General features: G+C 35.0%; 1 protein-coding gene across 2 annotated transcripts in view; it reads left to right on the top strand.

Moving 5' to 3' along the window:
• Positions 1-14,302, top strand: part of LOC128862843 (lipase 3) — a 54,250-nt gene that overhangs the window by 23,848 nt on the left and 16,100 nt on the right. The window contains exon 2 of one of the 2 annotated variants that reach the window (XM_054101613.1): positions 4,921-7,008. In XM_054101613.1, coding sequence (XP_053957588.1) covers positions 6,856-7,008 — 153 coding nt within the window. In that variant the 5' untranslated portion in view covers positions 4,921-6,855. Of the gene's footprint in view, positions 1-4,920; positions 7,009-11,086; positions 11,216-14,302 lie in introns of those variants that run through there. The other variant, XM_054101614.1, reaches the window with a different exon arrangement.

Raw genomic sequence — 14,302 nt, 5'->3', positions numbered from 1 at the left:
CGAAAAAACGAAGTTCCCTTGGTTTTAACTCATAAAGAACCCAAGTCCCCTGTTTCTGATTCTTTTTGACCTACTTTAAGGCCTGCAAACAGTGGTTCTCAAATCATCCAGGTCATTATTCCACCAAGGAACTTCTTTGGAGAATTTACTTTACCTATTCGACAACTGCACTCATATGCATTAATAATGACTATTAACACTTCCGATAGTGGTTTCCAACTGTATTGTGCTGCTACTGTTCTCATCCAAAGCTAACTGCACTTAATTCTTCCTTAGAATCGTTGAGTATTTATCCCAATCTGTTTCCCTAATTTCCCTAAATTTAGAGATAAATACTTACAAGAAAAATTCTGTTTCCCCATCTTCTTTCCCATGATTGGACACCGACTATTCTTAGGATACTATTCAACTATCTCTCTCTTACAATGTGCGAAATGAAAAAAAAATGTGCGAAATGAAAAAAAAAATATGTTAAGAATGTGCTTAAGTTTTGGTCAATACTACAATCAAAAAGTATCGCGAATTTTGAATTTTCGCAGGTTACGTATATTCGAATTTCGATTTTTTTGTGGCGATATGTTGGTACTCATGTCTCTCACTCATGCCGACGAGTTCGGCCATTTTGAATGTTCAGTTAATTGTTGACAGCTGCTTTGCTTGCACGTGTTTCGGCTCGTCCTCGATTTTTACCTATTCAAAAAGATGGATCAAAGAATCTGTATCAAATTTTGTGTAAAAACCTAAATTAAGTGCGCGGATGCATTACGAATGTTGACTGTGTCATACGGAGAAGCTATTTTGGACCAAAGCAACGTTTATCGGTGGTACAAAATGTTCTCAGAAGGCCGAGAAGGTGTGAATGACGAAAAGCGTGCCCCACGCCCGAGCACTTCAACAATAGCCGAAAAAATTGATGAAGTGAAGAAAATGGTATTGGCCAATCGTCGAATCACCGTTAGAGAAGTTGCTGAGGACCTAGACATATCGATGGGTTCGTGCCATTCGATTTTTTTCAATGATTTGAGCATGAGACGGGTCGCGGCAAAATTCGTACCAAAACTGCTCAATTTCGACCAGAAGCAGCATCGCATGAAAATTGCTAATGAGATGTTGGACTCTTCAGAGGGTCATAACTGGTGACGAATCGTGGGTTTATGGTTATGACATGGAAACCAAAGCTCAATCATCTCAATGGAAGCGGGCGCACGAACCTAGACCGAAGAAAGTGCGCCAAGTTCGGTCCAATGTAAAAGTTTTACTTACCGTTTTCTTCGATTGTACGGGCGTTGTGCATCATGAGTTCTTGCCACAGGGTAAAATGGTCAATAAGGAATATTACCTGCAAGTTATATGCAATTTGCGCGAAGCAATCCGCCAGAAACGCCCGGATTTGTGGAAGAACAAAAATTGGCTCTTGCATCACGATAACGCCCCTGCTCACACATCGTTGCTTGTGCTCGACTTTTTGGCCAAAAACAACACACTAATGATGCCACAGTCACCGCATTCCCCACATCTGGCCCCCTGTGATTTTTTCTTGTTCTCGAAACTGAAGAGCCCCATGAAAGGACGACGCTACGCTGCGATTAACGAGATAAAGACGGCATCGAAAGAGGAGCTGAACAAGATAAAAAAAAAATGATTTTTTCAAGTGCTTCGAAGATTGGAAAAAACGTTTGCACATGTGCATAATATCTCATGAGGACTACTTTGAAGCGGACAAAATAGATATTAATGAATAAATAAATAATTTTTGAAAAAACACAAAATTCGCGATACTTTTTGAACACACCTCGTATACATATCTGTCTATCTTGTCTTAGAAAATGTCCATATCCTCAAACAGAAAAAAAACATATTGGCTTACTTATTAATTCTATTATTCTAATCATAAATTATTACGCATTTTCCTATATTACAGGCTTTCATGCACAGTTAATGCGTAATATTTATTATTAATAAAAGGCAAAGCAACAACACAAACGTATGCATATACGTACATATTTATTCAAAATAAGCGATTAAAAACACAGTGAGTGGGTATTTCGCAACAAAAACAATAACGTGCTAAAAATTGAAATATGTAGTAAGGAAAACTAAAAAAACTAGAATACATGTAGATATTTACGTATTTATGTATATGTATGGGCATATTAATGAGAAACTTGTTGGAGTAAAGACATACCAATTGAAAGCAAAAACAAGAACAACAAAATATCCGAGTGTAATCGAGTGATCAACAATATATTATATAACACAAAAAACACACAGCCGCAGCATACACACCCACTTTAGAGCAGAGAGTAGTGGGTGTGCACCGAAAACGTTTAAAAATATGTTCGCTTTTTAGACATTCTCTGGTGTGCGAGAGTGGAGAGAGTAGCAAAGTCTTGACTGGCCGCTCAGCCCAATTCCGCTAACCAGCAACTACATAGTTGTTAAAACATATAGCAACAACTATATGAAACAGAAATATACACTACACTAAAATGTCAGTACAGCTGAAGTTTTGTTTGGAACTTCCATAAGTGCAATTTCGAGCAAGTTTTTCTACTACAAGAAAATACTTGGGGAAAATGAGTTGAACATAGAGTTAATAATTTTTCTTCATTAATTTCTGTATTTACATTAGTGAAGATAAAGCCTTCTAAAATATATGTATATTTTTAGCCTGCTCGAAAATTTAAGTAAATGTAATAGGTTTATAATTAATTATACCGCAGGCACCTTAACCGAATGAGTTGGTGTGTGACTATCGGTAGAACTCTGGTTCGAGAACCCAAGCATGAGACCCAAATTAATAGCAGCAAACATCTAACATTCGGAGGAGCATAAAGCTGTAGGTTCCTCCATTTGTGGAAAAATAGAAAAGACGCACGACACAAATAGGAGAAGAAGCTCGGCCAAACATCTAGCGAAGGACGTACGCTTCAATTATTATTATTATTAGAATTAGTAGTGTCTTAATCCAAAAAAAAAAATGCAAGTTGTCAATTTAAAGCAAGGCACGTTTTCATATAATGATTTACTGAAATACGATGAAAATAAAATTTCATCGATACAATGGAAGTAACAAGCAGATTACGAGAATTCATTAAGGATATGCTCCTTGTATTTGAGGCAGTTAGATAACAATTTGTACAGAGCTTTGTAATCACTACCGTTCAAAATTATGTTTATATTTAAGAGGTCCAATGTCTTTTCACCAAAATCCTCACAACGAAAAATTGTATGGACAGGGCAGGTACCAGTGGCGTGCAGAATATTTTCTGGGATATCCAAGTTGCAACCTACACAAGCGGTAGCAGTTACTCATTCAAAAAGCCTTGCATTTAGATGAAGGAGCCATCCCCTTGCACGAAAGATCAAACTTATGGTATAGCAGGTGCTAGTCAACTTGCTCCCTCTAAATCTGGTAGGAAAACACGTGGCTGCAGCTAAAGCGCTTAGACTTAATAGTATGGCGCAATGGAAGACCTGGCGGTTCGGTCATACATCAATACTACAAACTCTGAGTAGTTATAATAAAAAAATCGACTACTCTTTCCCTAAACCCATCTTTGACCGGCTCTTCAAGAGTAACATCCCGTCAAGAAGAGAGTGGCAAACTCAAAGACCATGGAGAAAAGGGGAATTAAATTTTTATACGGATGGTTCCAAATTAGAAAATAAAGTAGGTTATGGGGTTTTTTTCAAAAGAATTAGGATTGAAATTATCTGTCAGACTTCTGGATTACAGTAGCGTCTACCAGGCAGAAGTCTTAGTTATAAAGGAGACAACTATGTACCTTAATGCGCCCGCCTCGACAAAAACTACGATAAATATCTTTTCGGACAGCCAGGCGGCCACCGAATCAATGGAAGTAGTTATACTAAGACCAAAGGTTACTCAGAAATGTCTGGCTGCTCTAAATGATATTAGCACCGTCTTCAAGGTCAGTCTTATATCAGTTCCGGACATAGAGATATTGAAGGAAATTGCAAGGCCGATGAGCTAGACAGAAAGAGCTAATTATCCAATGCGTGAAAACAGAGCCAATATTGGAATTCCTCTGGCTATTTGTGAATTGAGGTTAAAATATAATTTTTGACAGGATCTCAATAGGTCATGGGGAGAAGAAAATAATTGTCTAATTTGGCCGCAAATAGATAGGAAGAGATCAGGAGAATCGCTTAACCTCTCAAGAGAGAACATTTCGACGGTCGTGGCTTGTGTTCCGATCATTGGCTGTTAGGTAGCCACTCTTCTAGGCTAGGAATATTTTCGCATGAATACTGCAAAAGTTGTAGAGACGAGGAAGACGAAGAAACAGTAGAACACTTTATCTGTAATTGTCCAGCCCTAGCTAGGGGTAGTGCAAGGTTGTTGGGAAAATACTATTTTGACTCACTTACGGGACTATCCGGTGTTAGGATAAAACCTGTTCTACGTTTCATAAGAGGTTCTAAATGATTTTATGATGAATAAACAGTAAGGTTCCCTCTCTAAGCCGACTGCCACAAAAACCTAACCTAACCTCCACTTGGCATCTGCCCGAAAAAACCAAAAACCAATGCTAAAATAATGCAATCCCAGTCTTTGGCTATGCTGATTTGTTTCTAAAAACGAGATTGAATGCTTTCGAAAGATAAGATTTCATAAATAGTTGGCGTTTAACGTTTACATACCTCCTTTATGTCAGTGTAAGTCTCGTTATTTACATAACAGCTACGCCTCGTATATACTCTACTAAATACGGCTACACCATCTATTCCATATAAAAATGTGTCAGGGGCAATAACATGTGTTTTAAATCTGATAAAATTATTTTTAATTATATAAAAGTATTACATATTTTATATATATTATACGTAAATATATTATATATGCGTTTAATATATTTTAATCACTACGTATTTATTTTTACTTTTTTATCACAGCAAAGATATGCATGCCTTCTATATAAGCCTTCCACGTTACTGCTACTTTTCTGTACGCAACTATTAATAAATAACTGGAACTTTTCAATACTATTTAAAGTGTCAGCAGCGATAGTTTAATTGATCCAAAATGAAGAAACAATAACAACATCGCATTTCACATCAACCAAAAAGAGCAACACCAAACAGTAGTCGGAGTAAAACAACACGAAATTCTCAGTCATAAATTAGTAAAATCGAATGTAAGGCAAAGAAGTACTTCAAAATAAAACTAATCAGCTGAGCAACAACATAATACAGATTATTGCACCAACAACTAGCAACAAAAAAGGCAGATAACAACACTTGAAAAAGTCAAACAAAAAAATTGAGTACCAAAAAAAAACAGAATCAAACAATTCAAAAACATTAAAAAGGCAACAAAACGCAGAAATAAACAAAACAAATAATAAATAATCAAATGTGACTAAGCAAAATAATAAAAAAAAACATTGAAGCGGAGCAATAGAAGTAAAAACAACAAGTCAACAAGTCTCAGTATGCCAAGCGATTTGACTGAAGCCAAAACAACAGCGCTCGCTATTAGCACGCAACAGTCGAACAAGTCCGGCCGTGCCAAATAGTCACACAACACGGCAAGCGCTAGAGTGCGGGCATACCACTTAAATTTAGAAAATACTCGTGTCGTGTACATAGTGCTACAATTCAGCATTCAGTTGAGTCGCACTAAACACTTAGCCAACGGAGCTGCTCACCAAACTGGACTGAGCAAAATAAAGTAGGTCAATTGCTTGGACGCAGCAACTAAGGAATCTATTGGAATTAGTTTTGGAGATTGCGCATCCAACTAGTTGGGAAGTAAGACATAAGCTGTGAAGTGGAGAACAGCTGCCCGCGTTAGCTCACCAAAGGCGAGTGAGTTGCGTAAGGAGGCGAAAAGTGGTCAGCAGTTTTAGAAGGATTAGATATTTTCTAACGAATAATCGATTAGGGATACCAAAAAAAAAGAAGAAGAAAATTAAGTACGCAGCGTAAAGCTTTACAGCGCAGTTGTTTGCAAGTAAGCCGTCGTAGCTCGGAGATTCATCGAGTTAAAGTTGACGCTACAGGCTGGATTAATAAAAAGTTATGTTAAGAGAAATCATTGATTGACAGATTAACCTTCTCAGAAGTTTCACAATATTGACACGCTTCAGATTGAGCTAATCTATCAATAGAAAACGAGTCTTTGATCAAATAAAAAATTAACTTCAAGTACATCTACGAGTGACCAGAAGTTAACGATATCAACAAAGAATAAATACATAAACAGAAATTGTTAGAGGGCCATACCGCCAAGGTACAACTCTACAGCCAAAAACCAATGCTTGCAACGCCAACTTAGCAAACGTTAAAAATTAATCACTCCATAGTATACCAGCCAGGCTATTGACTCACACAACTACCTGCAATTAAGCGCGCCTTCAACAGCTGATCGTCAGCAACGCGAGAGAGACGAGAAAAACTCGTCATTATATTACAAGAAATTTTGTGTTGAACCTGCGTGTAGCGTGTAAATAGGAAAAAAATCGAAAAAAAACGTTTCGTGTAAACGCCGATTATTTTGCAGGTTACAAAATAAATGACTGTGCGAAAAAAAACGAAACGCGCGCCAAGTTACAAAATAAAGTAATAACCAAATAGTGTTAACACGTAAAATTGCAAAACAAAAAGTTAAAAGTACTAAAATAAGCAAATCTTGTGATTGTTATTAAAAATAAAAATAACAAGAACTATAAGAAAATAGCTAAAATACGCTAAAAATCGTTACAAACTTCATAAACATTTGCAGCTACTTCTTTGAAAGCGTGAAGTGATTGGCAATTGTTACACATTCTGCTATTTTTTTTTTTTTTTTTAATTTTTATATTTGTTTTTGTCTCTACTCTACCAAAAATGAAAAAGTGCGCGATGTTGCCATCAAGCAGTCTGCTGCACCGCTTGCTTGCCAAACACAACACACAAAATGTTACCTGGCTGACATTCCTCACTATGTTACTGATGCTCTTCGATATGCAGTTCAAGAGAGCGGAAGCACTCAAAGTGACGGTGAGTTGCAAACAAAATCATTTGAATTTATTTATGGGTACATATACATATGCGTGTACATATACGTATATGCATATGCATGTATGAAAGACATTGTACAGTAGAGATAAAATATATTACAAAAATAAAAATAGAGCAGAAAAACAAAATATGTAGAATTAAATTATCACACTTCCTGTTGTATGTTTAGCTGCGTTGTTTTTATTGGTTGTTTTTGGGGGCCCGTCTTCATACTCGTATGTTTATGTATGACAGTCATAGATATCGCTGGTTGCGCGAGAGCGTATGCATGGGATAAAGGTCGAATGCTCTAGAAAAATGTTGTAAGCATGTGTACATACATACATAGAAAAGAATAAATGAATGTTGATTGTTGTAGATAATTGAGAAGCAAAGTTGTAATTGAATAAGTTGTAGGTAAGGCGCGCAGAGTTTTTTTTCTCGGTAGATGGCTGTAGTGATCGATTTAGAGTTTATGCTCATTATCAAGGTGACATTTCATACTAAACAATTTTTTTTGCTGTTTTTTGTTTGTTCTATTCAATTGTGAGTTACAGGGTGTTAATGGTTTTCAAGAGGCTTCATTTCTTGAGTTAATTTTGTCTTTAGAAATGCAACACAATGGGTCATATGCATTAAACCATTGAACGCTATGTTCAATACCAATCACCAAATTGGTATGCATAAAAGCAACACACTAAAGTACATATAGTATATAGAAAATTATTTACTTGGTATTGAAAAGCAAACAAATTGTAATGACATAAAGAAATTAAGAGTTTCCTATTTGGCTTTCGAGTGGGTGCGAAGGCAGACTTGAAGATAGGCAGAAAACTTTCAAAATGAGATGAACTAGAGAAGAGTAAACTTATCGGGCGCCTTACCAGTTTTCGCGGAAGGCTGTGCATCTAGGGTATATTCAATAACGCATTATAATGCGCAACGTACTTTTGCAGTGTTGGCAATGCGTTCAGAAATGCAAATATGGCAGTACTGCAAATGCATCGCGTTCCAAAACGCCATTTTTGTATCAAACGTCGCGCATTATTTGCAGGAAAAATTTTAATACTGCCAATCTATCAATTGCAACACTTGTCACATTGGCAGTGCTGCCAGCGCCGCAATTACTGCGCATTTATAATGCGTTTCTGAATATACCCCTACTCTTCTGTCAGAAAATAATGAAATGAGAGGCGGTGTCTTAACAAATGTGCTGAAAATACAAACTTTCTTGAGATACATTGGTGATCGGGGCTTCCAGGTAAACGGTGACAAGCAAAACCGAAGTTCTTACTGCAACAATAACAACAAGGATACATTAGCTGAATGTGCATATTATATAAAATTCTGGGTCCTTGGAAGTAGACGTTAGTGAAAATGTTGAAGATTCTTTAGGGCGACTATAAACTTGGGTTTATCGAATATTTATTTTTGGAAACCTTCTTACCTGATTGACTATTACTTATACAAGCGATAACTATTCCACTTATGAAATGTGTAGTATATATAGGGTTGGTGTCGAAATTCTGTATGTACAAAATTCTAAAATCAAAATTCTGCTTTTTTAAAATTCTGCTTTCTAAAATTCTGCTTTCAAAATTCTGTATTACAAAATTCTGTATTAAAATATAATGTTAACAATGTTAAAGAGGTAATTTAATTATTTAATTTATTATTATTATTATTTTTTATTATTATTCGAGATATTAAATAAAAAATAATAATAATAATAATAATTTTTTCTTCAGTTTCGATAGAATCCACAGTATTTTTGTGTAGAACTTCTTTTCGCGTGGGCGGCCTTCGGCCGCGCTTCAAAAAAATAACCCTCATCAGTCCAACTCCGGCTACGCAATCCACAGTATTTTTGCGTAGAACTCTTCTAAAACACGAACCGCTGCGAAGGATTATTAAGAAAAGAAATGAATTAAGTCACTTAAATGTAATTGGCTAAACTAAAATATTGTTATCACTTAAACATATACATATGTATATTTATGGAATAAATGTTTATTTTGTTACTTCTTGTATGACGAAAATCACAAAACTTGAATAAAGCAGAATTTTTCGCATTAAACATGCAGAATTTTGAAAAAGCAGAATTTTAGAAAGCAGAATTTTAAAAAGCAGAATTTAAAAAAAGCAGAATTTTAAAAAGCAGAATTCTTTTGCAATTTACAGAATTTTGTCACCCAGAATTTTGTAATACAGAATAATGACACGCTCCCGTATATATAACAATAGGTGGCGCAAAATTAATCAAAAATTAATTAATTTTTACAAATGGACAAGCTTTGAAGTGCTTAAAGGTTAAAATAAGGAATTCCACCACTTAAAATAATTTTCTTTTCAATCAAAAAGCTATTAAAAATGGAGGATTAATTTTGCGTCACCTTGTAGAAAATAGATACAGTGAGCTATAATCCTACGTGGGTCTTTTGATAAGTCCGTGCAAAAATTAAAACTGCTTAATTGCTTTTATTTTATTTATTATTCTACATAGTTCCCTTTTAGGCTAATACACTTCGTCCAACGCTGTTATAATTTGTTAATCTCTTCCGAATAATAGGATTTGTGCCAGTCTGAAAGATAGCCATTCGTTCCTGCAATGACCTCCTCGTTTGAACGCAATTTTTTTCGCCATTTCTTCAAATTGAGGAACAAATAGTAGTCCAAGGGAGCCAAGTTTGAAGAACTGAAAGGCTGTGAAACGATTTCCAATAATTTTGCGACCATAACTGCTGAGGCGTGAGCTGGTCCATTGGCGTGATGAAGAAGGAAAGTCACTCGACTTGCTCGATTCAGACGAATGCCAAACACAAAGAAATAGAATAGAACTTTTATTCAAATGAGGTATCATACTGAAGGGTAACTCTCGAAGAATACATTTTGGTGTTTTTATTTAAAAAAATGCTATTATTTTTTGTTGATATCCCCCGAAACAGCGTTTTTTAGAAGAGGCTTGCGGTGATCACGGTAGCGCATGAGCAGTTCAACTGAAATCAAAAAATTTAAACGATTATTGTAGAAAAATGTTTTTTAGTGAATCTGAACGGTTTATTTACCCAAAAAAATTTTTCTCGATATGAAAACCGTTTTGCACCAAAAAAACGATTCTTGAGGGGTTGAAAAATTAAAAAAAAGTTAATTCCAGCGAACTATGGACATATTTATAATGAGTGAACCGTTCAGGTTCACGAGGTTGTAACTTCGAATAATTAAAAAAAAATGTATGCAAATCGATCAAATAGTTTTTGATAAATAATGATCACCGCGACGGTAATTTTCAAAAAACACGACTTCGAGATAATCGCGTCTAAAGTTTTGCGGGCACTTAATTTATGGATAAGGTCGTGCGCTTCCACGGTCTGTAACTTTCGTTCTAGTGCTTCGATCTTTATGATTTTTTGAATTTATATTTTTAAGATGATGTACATACTTTTAGAATATGTCATAAAAAAATTTCGATTTTTTAGTCCAACACAAGGTATATAACCCCTTAACTGTCAGATGCTCACTAACTAATGTCTGGAAATACTTTTTTAACCTTCTGCCGATTATGTTTTGACTAAGCGTTTAATTTGCGTCTTGCGGCATTTCAAAGACCATTTATTTATGTGTAACATTTTTTGAATCTAGACCTGGGCAAGTAGTGATTCGATTTTATTTTAGGGATTTGATTGCATGGACTTTCAAAATGCTGAGAGAGTGCGACTCAAAAGGAAATTCATATTTCATGATAATTTCATTTTAAAATGATTTTAAAACTTCTATGTTGTTAATCTTCTATGTGGCGGTAACACCCTGAATTGTTGTAGTTACACCCACCGTTAAGGCAGCAGTGGCCTAATCTCCAGACACATTACAAATATTGATATAAAGTAACTGCATACATATTTTACTCACCTTCTAACAAGCCAATACACTTAAATTTCAGGCCTGCTCCCCGCTCTTTAGATTCCGTGTGAGTGCACTCCTGCTTATTAGGATATTGTCACTACATTAGTGCATAGCATCTGATTTATGTAAAGGGAAAATAAAATCATCCAACCTTTTCTAACTTAAAAGGCGAGCTGCATTAATTTTACTCGGGATGACGAATGGCCTACTCACACCGCACGAAGATATTTGTACACATACCTATATTATATATAGTTATACTCGTATACGAATATGTCATATAATATCAAAAATATGCATCACGAATGTGAGTGAAGTTGAAAGTTAAATTTACCAACATATTACTAAACACGTTTTCTTAAACAAAAACAAAAATCAATTGATTAATTTGAAGCTTTTGTGTACCTAGAAAACAAACCATTAATGTGAAAACATAGCTCGAAGAAAACCAATTAACATATTAACGTGCAGACATACATATGCACTTTCATTGCAAAATTTCGTGACAAAACTGTTACAACTGAAGTGTAAATTTATATCATAAAGAAAACATGAAACAGTTTAGTACAAAAGTATGAATTGTTTAACTTTCTTTTCAAATGCAAGTTTTTGAACGCTTTCCATGCAAGTTATTTTTTTTTTAAATTAAGAAAGTAAAACATTTGCTGCATTGAAATCTTGCAAAGCTTAACAATAACTTCAGATTTCGTTCCAATTGCTCGAATCAAAATACTATCATTGGTAACCAAAAAAAACATTTGCTAACCAATAAAAACCAAAATGTCAACCGTGACGACTTTGGAAGTACATAGAACTCATTAGTGTGGAATTAATTAATTGTGATTTTTTGTTTATTATTTTGTATAAATAAAATGTAAATATTTATCATTAGTCGCAGTTAGCAACTGTTGTCAACTATCAAAAAATTTAATTATTAAAAGAAAAAAATTATTGAAAACTAATACAGTGAAATTCCTTATAACCGGACACTCACCGTCGCAGTGTTTTTGTCCGGCTATGGGAGATGTCCGCTTATAAGGGATGAAGTCACAAAATATATACCATACATATAAATTGTATTGTACATAGTTTATTTAAGAAATGTTTGGAAGTAAAGAATATTTGCATACTTTAGTATCACATATAAATACATATAGTATGTACATATATCGATTAAGTGCATTGTACAAGTCTTTACATTTCAATACTAGTTTGATTGAAAAAATTCGGTAATGCTTGATTGCTTAAACATTGATTGCTTTAATTTAAAATGTTCATTTTCAAAGTGACTCTCGATATTTTGAATGTGCTGAAAAACTACATAGTCATTTTTTGCAAATTGTTTCAACCCCGCAACAAGTTTTAAAGCCTCATCATATGATGTTATAGGCTTACTTATTTCTTCTGAAAATTCGTCTTCTGAATCACTTATGTCCATAGTATCATCTTGTTGGTCAAATTGAATTTCTATATTGTTGTCCTCAGTGAAAACATTTTGATCCATTTGGAGAAAACCTTCCAAATCGTTTGCAAAGTCTAGTCCTTCCTGAAGCCTATTATAGATTGCCAGTGGAATATCATCTTCAGAATCCAAATCTGGAAGGTCCTCATAAGTTTCCAAAAATCCTGCTTTACGGAAGCAATTTCGGACGGTTGTGGCTTCCACTTTATCCCAAGATGCTTTGATGAAATACACAGCTTCTAGTACATTAATCGATTTTGAAAGCTCTGAGGACAATTTTAGATAGCAAGTGTTTTAAAACTAAGCTTCTATACAAAGTTTTAAAATTTTGGACTATACCTTGATCAAGGGGTTGGCTAACTGCCGTTGTATTTGGCGGCAAGAAAATAATTTTTATGTTGGTTAAGTTTAATTCCTTTGGGTGAGAAGCCAGCCGCGTTATCTAAAAACAAGATAATTTTTCGATTCTGGGCTTTCATTCTTCGATTGACCTGCTGCCATTCCCTCATTACTTCTCGAGTCATCCATGCTTTTTTATTAGACTTCCAATCCACTGGCAGTTTTGCGATTGGGACATGTTTAAAAGATCGAGGACGGACTGCTTTGCCTATAACCAAAAGCTCCTTATCTCCAGCCATGTTAGCACAGAACAAAATTGTGAGTCTTTCCTTTAATAGTGTACCGCCCACGCATTTTTCGGATTTAAGAGCGAGGGGTTTGTCAGGTAAGGCACGAAAAAAAGCCCACTTTCGTCTGCGTTGTAAATGCCTTGAGGCTTGTAACCGGTCAACAGAGATGGCAGTTTTGTCCTAAACTGTTCGACACCATCCTAGTTTACATCTGCAGCTTCACCAGATACGCATTTGAAAGCAACATTATTCCTTATTCGCCATTTGTTTAACCATCCATCTGAAGCATTAAAATTAGGTACACCCAGAGCCGCCTTCTTTAAGAAAGCCTCGCTTTTGATGAACATTAACTCCAGACTCCCATTTAGAACGAATTTTTTTTTTATTTTTATTGATTTCAGCAGCTTGTGTTTTGCCAATATTGAACCTTTCAAAGCAATAGAAACGTGTACCTACCATTAAATTTTTGGGCTCAGTATACTTTACCTTTTTGCAATTCCACCTACTGATAATTTATCTTTTTCGAAAACATTAATAATTTCCATTTTTTCTTTAATAGAAAGTACTTTCTTTTTCGGCGCCATATTATTACGAATTTTGAACAAAACCATTCGCATGCAACTGACTTAACAAACTGAATGGAAAACTACTCTTAATTTAAAACACAGGGCTTGAATGTGTGCATACATGTTAAAAGGGGAATCACCTATTTCATTTTTATAATGAACAACAAAGCTTGCTTGTGATATTTTTGAATTTTGTCCGTTTATGAGAAATTTTTTTATGAAAATGGTTTGAAATACTTTGTCCGCGTCCGGTTATTAGAGTGTCCGTTTATTAGGATGATATTTGTATGAAAAAATGAATGAAAAACCTGTGTGCCCAAAATTTGTCCGGTTATTGGAGCTGTCCGGTTATAAGGACTGTCCGTAATGGGGAATTTCACTGTATATTCTAAATATCATTTATGTATGTATGTATGTATTATGCTTGAGAAGTTTTCAAAAGATTAGAAATTTACATATGTACATATGTATGTTATACCCGTAGTTAAGTAAATAAGTAAACAGAAAATCGAGTGTAGCACCACGACCTTTAAGGTATTTTATAATCCCATAATACGGCAATAACCAGTGTTCTGAAGAGGCATTCAAGTCGCGAAGCAACAGTCGGCTACGCGCCATTATTAATATTAATATTATTTTAATTAAAAGTTAAAAACAAGAGTCATTCAACCCCCCTAATGAATGTTAAAAGATCCGAAGATATGTGAACTCTACAGGAGTTATTATAAAATGCTACA

The sequence above is a fragment of the Anastrepha ludens genome, chromosome 5 (assembly GCF_028408465.1).
Source record: "Anastrepha ludens isolate Willacy chromosome 5, idAnaLude1.1, whole genome shotgun sequence".
NCBI classification, from domain to species: Eukaryota; Metazoa; Arthropoda; class Insecta; order Diptera; family Tephritidae; genus Anastrepha; species Anastrepha ludens.
This window is presented reverse-complemented; position numbering and strand designations above follow the sequence as displayed.